General features: G+C 37.3%; 1 protein-coding gene across 1 annotated transcript in view; it reads left to right on the top strand.

Moving 5' to 3' along the window:
* Positions 1-16595, top strand: part of KLHL2 (kelch like family member 2) — a 127748-nt gene extending 111153 nt beyond the window's left edge. The window contains exons 9-15 of the mRNA XM_068542663.1: positions 484-601; positions 8570-8767; positions 9156-9257; positions 10402-10530; positions 11473-11613; positions 14131-14274; positions 15475-16595. Coding sequence (XP_068398764.1) covers positions 484-601; positions 8570-8767; positions 9156-9257; positions 10402-10530; positions 11473-11613; positions 14131-14274; positions 15475-15503 — 861 coding nt within the window. The 3' untranslated portion in view covers positions 15504-16595. The remainder of the gene's footprint in view (positions 1-483; positions 602-8569; positions 8768-9155; positions 9258-10401; positions 10531-11472; positions 11614-14130; positions 14275-15474) is intronic.
* Positions 16596-19385: the final 2790 nt, after the last annotated feature.

The following is a 19385-nucleotide window of genomic DNA, read 5'->3' as shown; positions in this document are numbered from 1 at the left end:
TTTTTCAATAGGTTTTTTTTTTCCTTCTTCCATCTTTCTTTAATACCTTATTGTCCTTTTCATCTCACCTACCCCCTAACATAAATATCACTTCTGTCTGCTTTCCTAGATTGTGGAGATCTAATCCCTGGTCCTTACAAAGCTGGGATCTAGTTTATAGCAAGCCCTATGACACTGCAGCCTTGCCAGTGCTGACTGCCTGCTGTTTTTGGCTTAAATACTGCTTTTGCTTGAAGGATCAGAAACTTAGTTTCTGATATCCTTATTTTTGACTAAATGTGCTAGAAAATAGAACTGTAGTTCTAACATACATGTGTCCCCTTTGTTGATGTTTATTAAATGTTGATGAGGTGGTTGTTTTCCCCCAGCTCCCCCTACCATCTTCATCCTAATATTCTCCACGTCATTGTCTTTGTAAGACATTTTAAATCCCTGAATATGCAGTAGTTGTTGGTTCAAGTGCCTCTACTTCTGCCCTTGCAGTTAATGGTGGTGGTTGGGGGCCAAGCACCAAAGGCTATCCGCAGTGTGGAATGCTATGACTTCAAAGAAGAACGATGGCACCAAGTAGCAGAATTGCCTTCCAGGAGATGTAGGGCAGGTAAGCATCATGCATTGCGGTCATTTCCCTATTGCTGGGTCATTGGGAGCTTCTCTCTCAGGTCTTATTTTATTAACTAGAAGAATCTTTATTGGAAAAGCTTTGATTAAAATAGCCATGTGATTACAGAGTGATTGAGGAGCACCGTGCAACTCATAAGACATCGATGGGGATAGCTGCTCTGTCTTCAATTTACATATTTTTCTGATTCTTTAGTATAAAGTGGAGTAGCTAGCAATTTGCTGGATATTTTCCCAGTTACCTTTGCTGAAGTGTTGAGAATTCTTTAGGTTGGGACCCTTAGTTCTAAGAGATTCCTGACTTAGCTAATAAGCCACAGTTTCCTTTTTCCAAGCATCTGTTTTACAAACATTTGTTGAAATAGACTTTATTTATCCAAAACTGTGATCAGAAGAGGCAGTTGCAAATTCTAAGGATTCTTCCTGTGACTCAAACCTGGATCCATAAATCATAGCTCTCATAGCAAATGAGTTCTAAGTGTAACAGAACATCTCTATCATGGTAGTCCTTTAACAATATATCCTAGCAACTGTTACATAACAGCATAGAGTTAACTCATTCCTTTCGAGCTGTCTAGTATGTTGGACAGGGATCTGGATGTAGTATAATTTTTACTAGCTTTTAATTGAACATTAAAATTGTTTTTAATCTTATGTTATAAATAGTACTGCAATGAATTCCTTATACATACATTATTATGTATGTATCCTAATATATTTTAGTGGGATAAAACTCTAGAACTAGAATTAATGATTAAAAGAGTATGCAAGGAAGATACACCAATTATTACTTCCACTAACAGTAAAATATGAAGGTACAAATTTCCCTACATACCCTAGAACACCTTATAATTAAATTGAGTTTTGCAATCTGGTAGGTGAAAAATGCTATCTCATTATCTACTTTGCACTTTTATTATGAGGAAAGTTAAACATCTTTCTGAATGGTCAGTTCATGATTCTTGCCATTTTTTTATTATACTATTTTATTGATTTGATACTTTAAGGGAAGTAGTCTTTTTGTCATTTGTGGTGTGAATGTTTATTTGTATTAGTCTTTTATCTTCTGACTTTACTTGCATTATTTTTGTGTTATTTTTGCCATTTAACAACCTTACTTTTTATGAATTCCTGTACATCAGAATTTTGTCCTTGGACTTAAAGATTTGTTTCTCGTGTAGAAAAGCCTTACTCAGAAATTATTTGTGTGTGTGTAATTCCCTAATATTAATATCTTATAAAACTGTGATGCAGTTATCAAAACTAAGAAATTAGCATTGGCATATTACTATTACTTAGTATGGTATTCTCTAGGTCCACCCATGTTGCTGCAAATGGCAGTATTTCATTCTTTGTTATGGCTGAGTAATATTCCATTGTATATGTAACAGATCTTCTTAAACCAATCATCTGTTGATGGGCAGTTGGGTTGTTTCCATGTCTTGGCTATTGTATTGGGTTGGCCAAAAAGTTCGTTCAGGTTTTTCTATGAGGTTACAGAAAAACCCGAACGAACTTTTTGGCTAACCCAATAAATAGTGCTACTCTGAACATTGAGGTGCATGTATCTAAACTACAGACTTACTGTATCTTATCATTCTTTCTATTAATGTTCTTATTCTAGTTCAGGATCCCACATTGAATGCATGTATGCATTTATTTATAATTGAAGTATAGTTGATTTACAATATTGTGTTAGTTTCAGATATGCAGCAAAGTGATTCACTTATATTTATTTTAGACTATTTTCCATTATACGTTATTACAAAATATTGAATATAGTTCTCTGTGCTATACAGTAAATCCTTGTTGCTTATCTATTTTATGTGTAGTAGTTTGTATCCGTTAATCCCATATTCCTAATTTATCCCTTTGGTAACCATAAGTTTATTTCCTATGTCTGTGAGTCTCTTTTGTATGTAGATTTGTTTGTTTCATTTTTTTAGATTCCACATTTTACGTGATGTCATGTAGTATTTGTCTGTCTGACTTTACTTAGTATAATATTCTCTAGGTCCACCCATGTTGCTGCAAATGGCAGTATTTCATTCTTTGTTATGGCTGAGTAATATTCCATTGTATATATAACACATCTTCTTAAACCAATCATCTGTTGACGGGCACTTGGGTTGTTTCCATGTCTAGACTATTGTATTGGGTTGACCAAAAAGTTCGTTCAGGTTTTACCATAAGGTTACAGAAAAACCCGAATGAACTTTTTGGCCAACCCAATAAATAGTGCTACTCTGAACATTGAGGTGCATGTATCTTTACAAATGACAGTTTTCATCTTCTCCAGATATATGCCCAAGTGTGGGATTGCTGGATCATATCGTAGTTATATTTTCAGTTTTTTAAGGAAACTCCATACCATTTTCCATACTGGCTGCACCAATTCACGTTCCCACCAACAGTAGGGTTCCCTTTTCTTCACATCCTCTCCAGCATTTATTATTTGTAGACTTTTTGATGATAGCCATTCTGACCACTGTGAGGTGAGACCTCATTGTGGTTTTGATTTGCATTTCTTTAATAATTAGAGATGTTGAGCATCTTTTTCATGTGCCTGTTGGCCATCTATATATCTTCTTTGGAGAAATGTCTATTTAGGTTTCGGCCTATTTCCTGATTGGGTTGTGGGGGTTTTTTTTGAATAGTATGAGCTATTTGTATATCTGGGTTATTAGCCCCTTGTCAGTCGCATCGTTTGCAAATATTTTCTCCATTCCGTAGGTTGTCTTTTATTTTGTTGATGGTTTCCTTTGCTGTGCAAAAGCTTTTAAGTTTGATTAGGTCCTATTGTTTATTTTTGCCTTTATTTCTTTTGCCTTGGGAAACTTCTCTAAGAAAATAATGCTATGATTTATTTCCAAGAATGTTTCACCTATGTTCTCTCCTAGGAGTTTTATGGTATCATGTCTTACATTTAAGTCTTTAAACCATTTTATGTTTACTTTTGTATATGGTGTGAGGGAGTGTTCTAATTTCATTGATTTACATGCAGCTGTCAAGCTTTCCCAACACTACTTGTTGAAGAGACTGTCTTTTCTCCATTACACAGTTTTGTCTCCTTTGTCGTGGATTAATTGACCATAGGTGTGTGGGTTTATTTCTGGGCTCTCTGTTCACTTCCATTGATCTATATGTCTGTTTTTGTGCCAATACCATGCTGTTTTGATTACTGTAGCTTTGTAGTAGTGTCTAAGTCTGGAAGAGTTATGCCTCCAGCTTTGTTCTTTTTCCTCAGGATTTCTTTGGCATTTCTGGGTCTTTCGTGGTTCCATATAAGTTTTAGTATTATTTGTTCTAGTTCTTTGAAAAATATCATGGATATTCTGATAAGGATTGCATTTAATCTGTAAATCATATTGTCATTTTAACAATATTAATTTTTCCAAGAGCATGAGATTTCTTTCCAGTTCTTTGAATTATCTTCAGCTTCCTTTATCATTGTTTTATAGTTTTCAGTGTATAGGTCTTTCATCTCCTTGGTTAAGTTTATTCTTAGGTTGTTGGGATTTTAAATGGGATTTTTTTTTTTTCTTTCTCTTTCTGATACTTTGTTGTTGTGTAAAGGAATGCAACAGATTTCTGTATATTAGTCTTGTATCCTGCCACCTTGCTGAATTTATTTGTTCTAATACTTTTCGTGTGGAGTCTTTAGGGTTCTCTATATAGCGTGTCACGTCATCTGCAAATAGTGACAGTTTTACCTCTTCACTTCCAATTTGGATACATTTTATTTCTTTTTCTTGTCTGATTTCTGTGGCTAGGACTTCCAATACAATATTGAATAGAAGTGGTAATAGTGGACATCCTTGTCCTGTTCCTGAATTTAGCAGGAAGTTTTTCAGCTTTTCACCGTTGAGTGTTATGTTGGCTGTGGCTTTGTCATAAATGGCTTTTATTATGTTGAGATATGTTCCCTTTATACCCACTTTGGTGAGAGTTTTTGTCATGAGTGGATGTTGAATTTTATCAAATGCTTATTCTGTGTCTATTGATATGATCCTGTGGTTTTTTTCTTTCCTTTTGTTAAGGTGGTGTATCATATTGATTGATTTGCATATGTTGAACCATCCTTTTTACCCTGGAATGAATCCAGCTTGATCATGAGATATGATCCTTTCTCTGTATTGTTGGATTTGGTTTGCTAATATTTTGTTGAGGAATTTTGCATCTGTATTCTTCAGAGATATTGGCCTGTAATTTTCTTTTTTTGTAGTGTCTTTGTTTGGTTTTGGTATCAGGGTGATGGTGCCCTCATACCATGACTTTAGAAGTGTTCCTTACTCTGTAATTTTTTGGAATAGTTTGAGAAGGATAGGTAAGCTGTATGGTCCTGGCCTTTTGTTCGCAGGGAGTTGTTTTCATTACAGATTCTATTTCACTTCTAATAATCAGTCTGTTCAAATTATCTGTTCCTTCTTGACTCAGTTTTGGCCAGTTATATGTTTCTCGAAACTTTTCCATTTCTTCTAGGAGGTCCAATTTGTCATTATATAACTGTTCACAGTATTCTCTTATGATTTTTTTGTATTTCTGTGGTTGTTATTTCTCCTCTTTCATTTCTTATTTTATTTGGATCCACTCTCTTTTCTTCTTGGTGAGCCTAGCTAGAGGTTTGTCAATTTTGTTTATCTTTTCTAAAAACCAGCTCTTGGTTTTATTGATCTTTCCTGTTGTTTTTTTGATCTTCATTTCCTCTTTTATCCTTATTATTTTTCCTTCTGCTGACCTTGGTTTTGTTTGTTCTTCTTGTTCTGATTCTTTTAGGTGATAGGTTAGGTTTTTTATTTGAGTTTTTTTCTTGAGGAAGGCCTGTGTGGGTGTGAACTTCTCTCTTAGAACTGCTTTTGCTGCATCCCATAGATTTTGTAAGGTTGTGTTTTTCATTGTCATTTGTCTCAAAGCATTTTCTGATTTCTTATTTGATTGCATCAGTGACCATTGGTTTTTTAGTAGCATGTTGTTTAGTCTCCATGTGTTTGGTTTTTTCCCGTTTTTCTTTTTGTGGTTGATTTCTAGTTTTTTACAGTATCTCTTTTGCCATTTTAATTATGAAATGTGTTGGTGTGGGTGTGATTGGGTTCATCTTGTTTGGGACCCTCTGTGCCTCCTCTACCTGGATATCTGTTTCCTTCTTAAGTTTGGGAAGTTTTCAGCCATAATTTCTTCAAATACATTTTTGAGCCCTTTTTCTCTTTCTGCAACCCCCCTATTTTGCGTAGGTATGCTTTATATTATCCCATAGATCTTGTATGTTACTTTGGGGTTTTTTTGTTTGTTTTTTTTTTCATTTGTCTTTCTGTCTGCTGCTCTGATTGGGTGATTTCCATCATTCTATCTTCCAGATCACTTATTCGTTCTTCTGCATTATTTAGTCTACAGTTCATTGCCTCTGGATTTGTTTTTATCTCTGCAATTGAGTTGTCTAGTTTTGACTGGTTCATTTCATAGTTTCTAGTTCCTTGTTATAGTGGTCTGCATTTCTATCGATAATCTTTAATTCCTTCAGCATCTTTATTACCTCCTTTTTGAACTAGGAGTCTGGTAGATTGGAGAGGTCTGTTTCATTATTTGTTCTTTCAGGGGATTTCTCTTGTTCTTTTAATTGGGAGTAGTTCTCTGCTTTTTTATTTTACTTGACTTTGTCTGTCTCTATGAATTTAGGAGAAACAGTTGTCTATTGTGGTCTTAAAGGGCTGTTTTTATGTGGGAGCATCCCTGTGTAGACTGTGTAAGTCCAATATTTTTGGTGCAAGGGCTGTATGCCAACCATATCTTTCCTCAGAGTGTGCTGGCCATTATCCTCTTGATAAGGGGGTGTGATTGGAGTTGTGGTGTCTAGAGCCTGCCCTGGATATTGGGCACAGCCTCCTCTTTTCTCTGTGGATGTCACAGCCTTGTCAGGGGCAAGGTCTGCTCCCCAGTTGTTTGAGTAGAAACCCTGAGTCTCAGATTTGATATGGCTCCGTTGCCCTTGCTCTGTTGCAAAGGAGGTGAGTGCTGAAGCAAGTGAGGCCCATGTGGTCACAGTGAACCGATGCACCGCCTCTGCAGTCATCTGCAGTTCTGCCCAGAAGCAGCCCAAGGTCGTGTCCCTTTCTCCACTGTGTTCGTCCCAGATCTAGTGCTAGGCTATGGTGTGTGGTGTGGAGTGGGCTGGTGCTGGGGGCTGGGGTACTGTGGCTGCAGAGTCAAGGTGGTTGTGCTGCCACCTGGGACCTGGGCTGCCTCTGTGGCAGGCCTCTCCCAGGACCTGTCTGCACTAGATCTGGCTCCAAGCTTCAGTGTGGTCTGGGCAGAACTAGAGTGCTCCAGCCAGAAAAGGAACCCCTGTATATTCCTCCCAAGGGGCTGTCCACCCAAGACATGCATTTCTGTGGTGTGACCCAGTGTGTGCACCAACAATGTCCACTGGATCTGGACCCTCCCCCGTGGTGTGAATGCTGACAGTGGCCTCTGAGGTTTGATAAGGCCATACCCCAGGCCCTCCAAGCTGTCTCCATGCAAGTAGACAGAGTCCTCTTCCCGGGCCTGTCTGCCCAAGACTCAGCATCTAGCCGCTGTGCATACTAGCACCCCTGCCCATCATGCATTTCAGACTGGGAAGCATGGCGAGGTTGCAGCTATCAGCTCTGCTCTGATTGCTCGTAAACCAGCACCCACACACTCCTTGAGAGCAGAGACCAGGCCCCTCTGAGACAGGCTGGGACCTGGGACTTGGGACCCTTTACTGCAGTGCTTGCACCTGGACAAACACCTCCTTGAGCAACACAATACAAAGAAACTCTAAGGGACTAAAAATAACTGTGCACCTGCGTAGTCAGGGTAATTATGAATAATAAGGCCAAAACCCAACTGCCACTTCTGAAGTGCTAGGAGCAAAAGCAGGATACTGGGCATGATCCCTGCACACACCACCATCAAGGGGTGGGCAGACCACCTAAGCCACGCCTCCAGCCCAAGCCACCAATGTGCCCCCACCCTCACCCCATTTAAGGAAACAGCTTCCCTCTCCTCAGGGAGCAAGAAAGGGAACCTGTTACTTGTTTTTGCTCCCTCGTGCTAAGCACAAGTCCCAATAAAGCCTTGCCTGAATTCCTCATCTGGCCTCTTATCAATTTCTGTTGCTTAAAGAGTCCAAGAACCCGGGTCTGTAACACCTCCAGTCCCTCTGTCTGTCCTGGCAGACTTCGTAGCAGGCAGAGGGGCTCCCCAGGGCGAGGTCCTGCCTGCGTGGACCTTCCCTCCTTCACAGATCCCTCCCAGGGGTGCCAGTCCTGTTCTGAATGCCTTTTTCCCCCCATCCTGCCGGGTTACGTGGAGATCTTTCTTGCAGCTTTGGTTGTAAAAGAGATCTTCTGCCAGTTTCCAGTTGGTTTTCTGTGAGAATTGTTCCACATGTAGATGTATGTTTGATGCGTTTGTGGGTGAGGTGAGCTCCATGTCCTCCTACTCTGCCATCTTGATCCTCCCTTGTTATATTGCATTTAGTTGTCATGTTTTCTTAGTCTCTTCTGATCTGTGACAGTTCCGTAGTCTTTCCTTATCTTTCATGCCCTTGATTCTTTTGAAGAGCACTTGGTCTGGTATTTTTGAGTAGAAGGTCCAAAATTGAAAGCCATGGGAGATGTGTACAGGTTCAAGTAGTTGGAAAATATTGGCTCATTGTTTACGTCTGTAAGTAAGTCTTTGAAGAAGCCAAGAGCCAAAATAGTACCTCAGCCCATGCCATTGCATTTTTCCGTAGTAGTAAGGAGCACAGTCTATTCATTCTATATTCTCGCTAATGAAAAGCGTTTCTTAGGACCTATTCAACCAGGCTTCTCCTAAGGGGGACTTCTGTTCTGACAACAGCTGTAGACTGTTTGGAATGCAGTCTTTAGATGGTGGTAGCAGTTGGGTTGCACGTGCATCATTAACTGCTATATTTCTTTTTCAGGGATGGTCTACATGGCTGGACTCGTTTTCGCTGTCGGTGGCTTTAATGGCTCCTTAAGGGTCCGCACTGTGGATTCCTATGACCCCGTGAAAGATCAGTGGACCAGTGTTGCTAACATGCGAGACCGGAGAAGCACCCTGGGGGCTGCTGTGTTGAACGGACTTTTATATGCCGTGGGAGGCTTTGACGGGAGTACAGGCAATTTTCTTTTATCTTTCCTACATTGCTGTTAGAATTAACATAGCGATCACATTTATGGAACAAGGCCTAGCAAAATTAGGAGGCATTTGAATGTTTTAACAGGTATTGTGAAGATAAGTTTAAAATTTCCATCCAGAATTCCTTTAAATGATGTTAAGAGTGCTCAGTATGTAAATTTTCTTTCTCATGCTTCAGTGTCAGTCATCTTCCCAAGTTTAAAAAGCCAGTAAATGTCAGTAGCTTGCGTAGGAGCTCGCTATTCCTCTTCGTCACATAATTGGATTTTGGCCCACATAATTCCTCTTCCTCACATAATTGGATTTTGGCCCACTTTAATACATATAAGGAACCTGAGGTGCAGTGCGTTGTGCTTTGTTTATTACAGGGCTGTCCTCGGTGGAGGCTTACAACATCAAGTCTAACGAGTGGTTCCACGTGGCCCCCATGAACACGAGGAGGAGCAGTGTGGGTGTCGCCGTAGTTGGAGGTGGGTCGGCTTCCCGGCGGTTGTGAGTGGTTCTTCCCGTAACCCAGACTCTGGTTTTCTAAATGGGCAACCAAAGGGCCATTTAAAAGGGAAATAGTGGCTATTGGAAAACGCTAGTTATCCCTTTTTAAAATAAGGCACACCCGCCCTCTGGTCCCCCTCCCTCTCTCTGTGTAACCTGTGTAATATTATTAACTGACTTTAATACAGTCATCTGGGGAACAAACCAGATGGCATGAATATGAAATTTTACATCTGGAGAAGGGCTGTTCAACATTTAAGGGATGGGTTGCCACAGTTATTTATTTATATCCTACTTTGTCCCCCAAAAGAGTTTAATTAGTATGATTTTTTTTTTTACTTGGTTGAGCAAATTTGTGGGTTCCCACCCCCCTCCCCATGGTGGGTATAATCCTCTGCACCAACTTTTCTTTTACCAGCTTTACTGAGATAGAATTCACATACCACACAATTCACGCATTTAAAGTATACAATCCAGTGTTCATCTGTCATAACAATTCATTTTAGAACATTTTTATTACCCCCCAAAGCGGTCCTACTCCCCTTGGCTATCATCCCCATCCTCCCAGCCCTCAGCAAACACTATCTACTTTTCTGTCTCTTTATAAATTTTCCACTTACAGACATGTCATATTAATGAAATCATACAGTATGTGGTCCTTTGTGACTGGCTTCTTTGACTTGGCATAATGTTCAAGGTTTGTTCATGCTGTAGCATTTTACCAGTACTTCATTTGTTTTTATTGCCAAATAATATTCCATTGTATACTGGTACTGACTCTTGATTCAACTTTTTTTTTCAATTTACTAAGATAACTTTGATATTTAATTTGGTTTTCCAGGATGTTCACTTACCAAATAGTGTTTATCCAAAGGTATACTGAGTGTACTCTCTTGTTCTGTCAGTCAGATTATTGATGAAAGTGTTAAATTAATATCATATATATTCTACAGATCTTCATAATATGATTTGGTAAGTCCACCTATCACCATTAGGCAAGATTTTAAATAGTTCCTAATACTTTAAAGGTAAACTGTGCTACCAAGGAGGAAAATATATTATTTCCTGACTTGAAAAAATAGCTTTTTATGAATTTGGCTTTCTCTGTGATTCCATGTTTAGGTCTGCTTTATGCTGTCGGGGGTTATGACGGAGCTTCACGTCAGTGTCTCAGCACAGTAGAATGCTACAGCGCCACAGCAAATGAGTGGACCTATATAGCAGAAATGAGCACCAGACGGAGCGGAGCAGGTGAATAGGAACCTCATTTAGTAACTGAAGCATGGAAATGATGGAAAAGAATTAAACAAGTGAAATGGTGGCATCTCTTTATATTATCAGAAAATATATACTGATTTTAGTGCCACTGTTAAAATGTCTTTTGCATTATGCAGGTAGAGTTGGTAGGTAGCTGCACTTAAATTTCACTTTGTAAAATTTCTAAAGTGCTATATTAAAGGCTTCTGTTTCATTTAATTATATTGTTTGGCATTACTTTTAGGTTTTTGTTTTTAGTGCTTATTGGAGAACTTGCTTAATAATCAACTCCATATCCATTTCTTACAGATTTTATGCTCTAATATTGGTTTGCTTTTATCATGAAAGTTGTTTTCAAAAGAATTGTGTAAAGGACTTCCCTCTCTGTGTTTCACCTCCATATTATTTTTATTGTATTTGACATACTTTTTTAGAACAATAGTTCTTACTGAGATTCTCATTTGTAATTCTATTTGTTTCTATTTCTTAGGCTGTATGCTTTAATATTGACTTTTTTTTTTTTTAATTTTATTTATTTATTTATTTATGGCTGTCTTGGGTCTTCGTTTCTGTGCGAGGGCTTTCTCCAATTGTGGCAAGTGGGGACCACTCTTCATCGCGGTGCGCGGGCCTCTCACTATCGCGGCCTCTCTTGTCGCGGAGCACAGGCTCCAGACGCGCAGGCTCAGTAATTGTGGCTCACGGGCCCAGCTGCTCCACGGCATGTGGGATCTTCCCAGACCAGGGCTCGAACCCGTGTCCCCTGCATTGGCAGGCGGATTCTTAACCACTGCGCCACCAGGGAAGCCCCCTGACTTTTTAATATGAATAATCATTTCAAAAGTTTTATTTACAAGTCATTTGAAGAAACCCTAATATACTATAAATTTCTTGTCCCTTTTACTCTACTATTGTTTAGTTCTTTGTGTTTTACAGGTGTTGGTGTGCTAAACAACTTATTGTATGCTGTCGGGGGTCATGATGGCCCTTTAGTACGAAAAAGTGTTGAAGTGTATGATCCCGCCACCAACACATGGAGACAGGTTGCAGATATGAACATGTGTAGAAGAAATGCAGGTATCTATCTAGTTTATGATTATGAAATTTATACTGAATTATATTCAGAGTATCACTGTGTATTTCCATTGTTCTTTTACTGATCTGAGTTCCCTAATAGACTTGCTCTTTAAAGGCAGAAACTTGCAGAAACTTTTGTAATAATCCTATATAGTGAATGCCTAACATAGTGTCTGGATATAACAGGTTGATGTGATCCTTCTGTTAACTTATAATTTCTGTCAAAGTTTACTTTTTGGTGATGAATGTAGAGACTTAATTAGAGGAAGAACCCTCTTTATTTGATACTTGAATTCATTCATTCTTACCACAGACATTTTTGAGTGTCTACCTGTATCACATTCTGGAGCCCAGTTCTCAGGGAATTTAGTCTAGTTGAGTAAATATTTATACCAGATAAAAAAGCCAGTTGTTTATCTGAATCTGGAGGGGAAGCCTGAAGAAGGCAACCTCAATTTAATACAGTTCAGGGTTTCTAGAAAATGGAAAAGCTAAAATAACAACAAAATAATTTTAAGAAAGCTGAGGTCTTCAAGATCTCTTAAGTAGGTAGGGAACTACCTACTTAAAAGGAAGATCTGTAGAAGGGAAATAGAAATGGAAAATAGATTCAGGGTTCCTGGGTAGTCTTTTTGGGAAATTCTCATTTTCTTAAAAATGCCATTATCTTCATGCCTGTTCCTATAATCCAAAATAAGTTCCTGATGATTCTCAAACTCACTGTATACCACTGGATGATGTTGCAAGATGCACCCTCCATCCCCCCAGAAATGTTCTTCTTAATTTCTCTTTAATTTAAATGTGATCACTAAGGGAGACAAGTATATGGGACTGCAAGAACTTGCTCAAAAGAGCAAAATATAAAATTAATTTACGTGACCTTTTACCTCATCCAGCTGGTACAACTGGTACTTGGTGAAGTTCTAAAACTCTCTCAGCTATGGATAGTCCAGAACTATTAATAGTAAGACCCACAAATCTGGGCCCCAGCACATATGAAGTTAGAAAAGCATATGTGCATGTGCTTCCTGGATTAGGAAATTTATTTGCAATTTGAACTTTTGTTATTATTTTCCTAAAGATTATTCTAATCTTATTTTTTCTCTACCCTTGTTTTATTGTTTTCAAATCAAAATTAGCTCATTTCTTCTAGCCATAAGAATAAGGAGATACTTTGTGTATGTAGAGCTATTGTCATCCTGCTCTTGCATTTCAGGTATTTGAACTACTTTAAAATGATATGAGTTTGCTTCCTGTCGAGAGACTAGCATAGTAGCACGACAGAGTTTGAGTAAAGGAGATCCACTCCATTTGCACAGAAGATGCTATTGCTTTTAAATGCTGTGTAGAGATTTGGGCTTATTATTTTGTTACGTTAAAAATCTACAAGCACCTATTAATTGTGTTAGCAAAACTGTCTGTAAAGAGACCAGTGTGTGGGCAGCACCCTTCTGGATGTTTTGATGCCCTGTAGTACCAGTTCATAAAAGCTCTGAATCGTGTTTAAAATTATTAAATATACTTTTAAAAAATAAATTGAAATAAAGAGCTTTTAAAAGGTGTTTATCTTTTCACTCAGCAGTTTTCTTTGTAAACATTTATATTAAGAAAATTGTTGCACAAGTATGCAAAATGTGCAAGAGAGATCCTTGTTCATTGTAACGTTATTGATAAGAGCAAAAAAGCTGAAAATAATTTAAAATCCATCAGTAAAAGACAAATTATGGTATTATCATACATGGAATACTATGCAGCCATTACAAATTATGTAGATCTGTATTTATTAACTTGGGGTAATGTCCAAGGTATATATTGTTTGGTGGGAGTGAGTAAAAAGTAGCATGTGTAGTATGAGCTACTTTGGGGTTAAAAAAAAGGAGTGTCTGAGTATATATGTGTAGAAAAGAGCCAGAATTTCGATGATCAGGATTCTAAGCGGTATAGGATTAGTGGTGGACTTTTTTTCTTTATACTTTTCTAGATGTTTTGAATTTTGCAAAAATACAAAAAATATATTATTCTCATAATAATTAAATAAATAATACTGTTTTCCCTTTTAAAGAGATAAAATGGTTGACCAGTCAGTATAATAATTAAAATTCAGAATCATTTTTACTTTCTACTAATATATATATTTATTTTTCCTTTTTCCTTAGGATTTCCTTAGAAGCTGACTTTGGGAGAGTTACTAACCTTCTTTGACTTTTAATTTTCTATTGTTTTTAATACAATGGGGATTAAAATAGTTTCTAACCTGTAAAGTAAGGTTATTGTGAAGGTTAAATGAAATAATGCATATATAAAGCATCTACTGCATAAGTAACATGAGTAGGAGCTTACAGTTAGTATTAGATTCTCACATATAAAGGAATTCTTTTCGGGTTCCCCCATCTTCTCTCCTTGCCTCTTTCCAGGAAGTACGTGTCTCTGGATCACCTCACCAGACACGTGCAGGGATACGTATATTTTTCCAAATTTTTAAAATAATTGTTTTCTCTCTGTGTAATTTTTTTAAAGGAGTTTGTGCAGTTAACGGTCTGTTATACGTAGTTGGAGGGGATGATGGTTCCTGTAACTTGGCATCAGTAGAATATTATAACCCAACAACTGATAAATGGACAGTTGTGTCATCTTGTATGAGCACAGGGAGAAGTTACGCAGGTAATAATTGTTCAGTTTTCTTATAGTCTTCTATTATAATACGAAAGGATTACATCATTATGATTTTTACATTAAGAATGTTTTTCTCCTATATAAGAAGGAAGTCTTTTCTCAAAGTATATCTTATTTCTTATTCTCAAAATAATTAATATCAGATATGTATATTCTGAAATAAAGCACTAGTATCCTTTTGTCATTCTGTAGTCATTTGTATTCAAAATTACAAATCTTTCCAGTGTGGAATCATATAATAAAATTTAATATGGCTACATCTGTATGCAGTGTCATGGAATTCACAATGTGGCAAGGCTTTAATTACTCAGATATCCAAAAGATATGAGCCCTATAACATCTGCCCTGGCAGGGCTCCATGTGATACTATTACAGTGAGGCTACAGAGTAATTTTCTTACTTAAGCACAGCACTGATTGAATTATAAAATATCAGTTTGGTCCATTCTCTTCGTAAGACAAATGGTAATACTCTTTAATAAATATAATGATGAGTCTTTAAAAGTATATGTTGCATATAGTTTATTCTGATAATAGATATTTATATTGCTTTAAATATTAGAATGTTTCAGTAACATTCTAATATAGATTTAATAGTGGGGAAAAAAGAAATTTATACTAATTAACCATCACTGTTATTTGTCATATAAAACAACACCTAATAGAACTATTGATATATAGAGTAGGATCCCAGGATAGCATTCCTCAAAATTACGTGAAATTTTTTAAAACGGCTTTATTGAGATATATCTGACATAGAATAAATAGCATATATTTAAAGTGTACAGTTTTATTAGTTTTGACATATGTATATAACCACAAAACCACCACAATCAAGGTAATGAAAATATTCATCACTCTTAAAAGTCTGTTTGTGCCCCTTTGAGTATTAAGTGGATCTTAGTATTTCTTGAGTAAAATTATTTTCCCTTAATTGTAACTGTGAAGAGCAAAAGATGAGCTCTGGATTAAATAGTCTTATGCAGTTTTGGTCCCTCATTTTTAAACAAAGATTTCATTGTCATTTAGATTAAAATGATAGTAATACTAAAGTTTCTAAGAAAGAGATTTTGAAACATCATGATATGTTCAGTCCCTCTTAAGTAATAATATAAAAACTTCAGTATTTTCTCAGAGATACAGAATGCTTCCTGTGACTTCTGTTTTATTTCTTCGTTTCTTTGTTCAGGGGTCACAGTTATTGATAAACCATTATGAGCCTGAAGGACATTTTCAGCGCATTTACACATGAGAAGAAGCAGACTTCAACAAGTACTTCTGAAGTGACTGAGAGTCTAGCACTTCTCCACTTGTAGCTGCACTTTAAGTCTCCGCAGAAGATAAGATCATCTGCCTTTATAGGCCTCAGATATTGAAGATTATTTTTGGTAGATGAACCGTGTAAGCTTTTTCTGCAGTGAGCAGCAGCTGACTGAATTTTAATAAGAAACTTGTACTGCAGTATTATTCTGTAGTCTTTGGACAATAGTTGCTTTCACAAAGACTAGTTACCAATCTTGAATGACTGGATTATTTTGTGAAGGGGGATAAAGTAATATGTGTTCTTGTAAAATTAAGTTTCATCTTTATTCCTTCTCCTGAAAATCTGTATACACAGGAACTGAAAATCTTTGAACAGGTATACAACTCTGTGTAAGTATACAAACTAGTTGAGGGATAAAACTGTTTGCTTTTATAAAATATGTTTGATTACATGAGTATAATAAATTGTGTGCATATAAATGTGTGTCTATATGCTTTCCTTTAAATATGTTTGAAAAGATGTTTGAAACTTGATTATACTATTTATAATTGGCACAGTACTTTGAATTATGCCAGTACTACATTGTAAAACAGAGTTGTATTTTTTGATATTTAACAATGCTTAACACTTTAAAATGCCACTTCTGAGGAATGAACTGGTGTAACACACTTGAATACATGTGTGATGCCAAACTTTTTAAAATAAAATATAAATTATGCTTATTTATTATTTTCTTTGGTTTAATCTTGGTCATGTTTTGGTGTATATTTCAAATTTTTTTCTTAACAGTTTGGCATGAACATTACTGCAGGTTTTTGATGAATATAATGAATGTATGGAATTCAACTGAATTTGCATGGTCTTAAGAATTTTTTCTGTGTGTATAAATTTAGCTGCTATTAACAGAAGAGAGAACTTTCTGTGAGTAGCCATGTGTGTTGATCAGATACAATTTTTCTGAGATCTTCAATTAATCTTACTTTAAAAATGACCAAAATATGTCTTTCTTGAATTAACTTTGAATAAAAGTTTGTATATTATTTGTTTCACATTGTCCTTGATTTTTATCTATTTAGTTTGCTACTAAGAAAGTTGCCTGTTCACTCTTTGTATTCTTTTATAAAATTTGCATTTTCTAACTTCATAAATCAATATTTAAAATTTGTTGCCAAAGAAACCTACAAGGCAAGTCTGTTAAGTTCAACAACTGAACTCATGGAAAACTGTTCTCCAAGAAAAAGCTACCTTAATAATCAAGGAAAAAGTCTCCCAAGGATTGGTGAAATTTAAAGTTTTATATTCTTCTGTCCCTAATATGGGCAGGGCACAAGATAAAGATAAAACAGATAGCATTGGACCAAAAAGAAAGTCAAAGAAAAAATAACTACTTTAAAACAACTGAGAAATAAATTGTGGTTTTGATACCAAATAAAAGGAATGGAGGAAATGGGCATGGGGGAGTGGGGTGGACAGCTGAGGTGCTGGACACAGGAGGGGGAGGAGATGGAAGGGGGTGATGGGGTATGGTGGCTGTTCCTCAGGAATTTAAAAGGTAGGCATGAGCTCTTGCCAGAACAGTCAGTAATCAAGAGGAAAGAATTATACCTGTGATAAAATTTCTGTTTAGTTAATATAGAGTATTCACATTTAAACATAGAACCACATTTATTACCAACTTAGTTGAATTTTCCATTATAAGTGGAAATATGAAGACTTTAATCAGAAAAAGAAAAAGCCTGTGTTCACCCTATGAAAACATGAATTTCTGCATTAGTGTGGCTCCAAGCACATCCATTGTCAACAAACATGTTGAGGATCTAATGAACTTGGAGCACTGCTAGCTGCTTCTGACAGTGGCACCAAGAAAAGTGTGTCATTACCTTTCCTGATCACTTCCAAACACTAATGTTCCATGAAACTCTCCATGAATCTGTCAATTAAAGATTTATCTAAAAATCTTTAAAGCTTTTCTTAAAATATAATCTGTTAGGGTGACAGTCTTAAAAACTTAGCATGTCAGATACCTCTTTGTCTTTCCTTTCTTTGAAGCCTTAATAGCTATACCATAAAACAGTTTGCCAAGGTTTGTCAGTAGCTAGATTCATAACGCCATGATTTCAGAGACTTTGAATGTACTCCCCCCCAACCCCCCGCCAGCCTTTGCCTCTCCAGTTTGAAACATCTTGTTTTGTTTTGTTTTGTTTAGGCCTATAAAAACGTTCCTGGCTTGTTCAGATTATTGTACAAAAAAGAGAGGTCAGAAGTCTTAGAAATCCTGCCAAGAAGACCACCAGGTGTAGCAGAGTTCAAGGTTATATCCATGAAAATGCATTGTAAAGCAACTCTGCTGCTTGCTTTGCTTGGCTCTACACCTTCTTGACTGAAAGCAGTGATGACTGGGGTTGAGGTGAATGGTGTGTATACTTTCAGTTCCCCTCCCATCCCTTATGGACTCTGGCATATGATTACTGTTTTTTATTATCATCCCTTATAGACAGCATGAGGACCCATGTATTTATAATGTCAGCTGTTGATGAGTTATGAGACAGGGTAGCATAATATTACATAGTGATGTAATGGATTAGCCCAGCGGTCCCCAACCTTTTTGGCACCAGGGACCGGTTTCATGGAAGAAAATTTTTCCACAGAATGGTGGTGGGGGTAGTGGGATGGTTTCAGGATGATTGAAGCTCATAACATTTATTGTGCACTTTATTTCTATTATTATTACATTGTAAATATATAATGAAATAATTATACAACTTAAAATAATGCAGAATCAGTGGGAGCCCTGAGCTTGTTTTCACCTGCCACTCACTGATAAGGTTTTGATATGAGTCTGCAAGCAATTGATTTATTATGGTCTCTGTACAGTCCAACCTCTCTTCTAATGATAATCTGTATTTGCAGCTGCTCCCGAGTGCTGGCATCACTGCCTCAGCTCCACCTCAGATCATCAGGCATTGGATTCTTGTAAGGAGCACACAACCTAGATCCCTTGCATGCGCAGTTCACAGTAGGGTTCGAGCTCCTATGAGAATCTGATGCCGCTGCTGATCTGACAGGAGGAGGAGCTCAGGCGGTAATGTGAGCAATGGGGAGTGGCTGTAAATACAGATGAAGATTTGTCCGCTGGCCGGCTGCTCACCTCCTGCTGTGCAGCCCGGTTCCTAACAGGCCACGGACCAGTACTGGCCCGGGGGTTGGGGACCCCTGGATTAGCCTGCCTCTTGTTTCAGTTTGGTCTTGAGCAAATTGTGTCCTACTGGCTTTTATGGCCGCCGTGTCTCATTTTGGAGAGGAGGCTACATGGGAAAGTTGAATCACACTTTGAATCAAGTTTCTGGCATTCTAACCCTGGCTTCAGGACTCTAAGGAAAACAGTGTGTGATGTATTGCAGAGCCCATGGGCATAGGAATCAGATGGCTCTCAGTTTGCATCCCCCTCTGTCAGTTGCTAGCTGTCTCCACTTTAAACACATTTCTTAACCTCTGACATTTTGTCTTCTCTAAAATGGCAACAGTAGTGTCTATGTCACTTACAAGGTTATTGTGGAGTTTGAAAGAAATGATGTATATTAGTGTGTTTGACATACAGAAGACCCTCAATAAATTATCACTATTGTTGCAGTTCTCTGAACCTCCCATTTCTTCATTGTACGGAAATAAGTGAGTTGAGCTTATTTCTGTAATTTTGGAGCCATCTCTGTATTTCCTTTCAGCTCTGAATCTCCAAGATTTAAAATAATAATTTAACCCCTTCACATACATACATCTGCTCCGATATATAAAATATATATCGCTACTGTGGTAGGATTTTAAGTCAGATAATAACC

The sequence above is a fragment of the Eschrichtius robustus genome, chromosome 4 (genome assembly GCF_028021215.1).
Source record: "Eschrichtius robustus isolate mEscRob2 chromosome 4, mEscRob2.pri, whole genome shotgun sequence".
Taxonomy (NCBI): domain Eukaryota; kingdom Metazoa; phylum Chordata; class Mammalia; order Artiodactyla; family Eschrichtiidae; genus Eschrichtius; species Eschrichtius robustus.
This window is presented reverse-complemented; position numbering and strand designations above follow the sequence as displayed.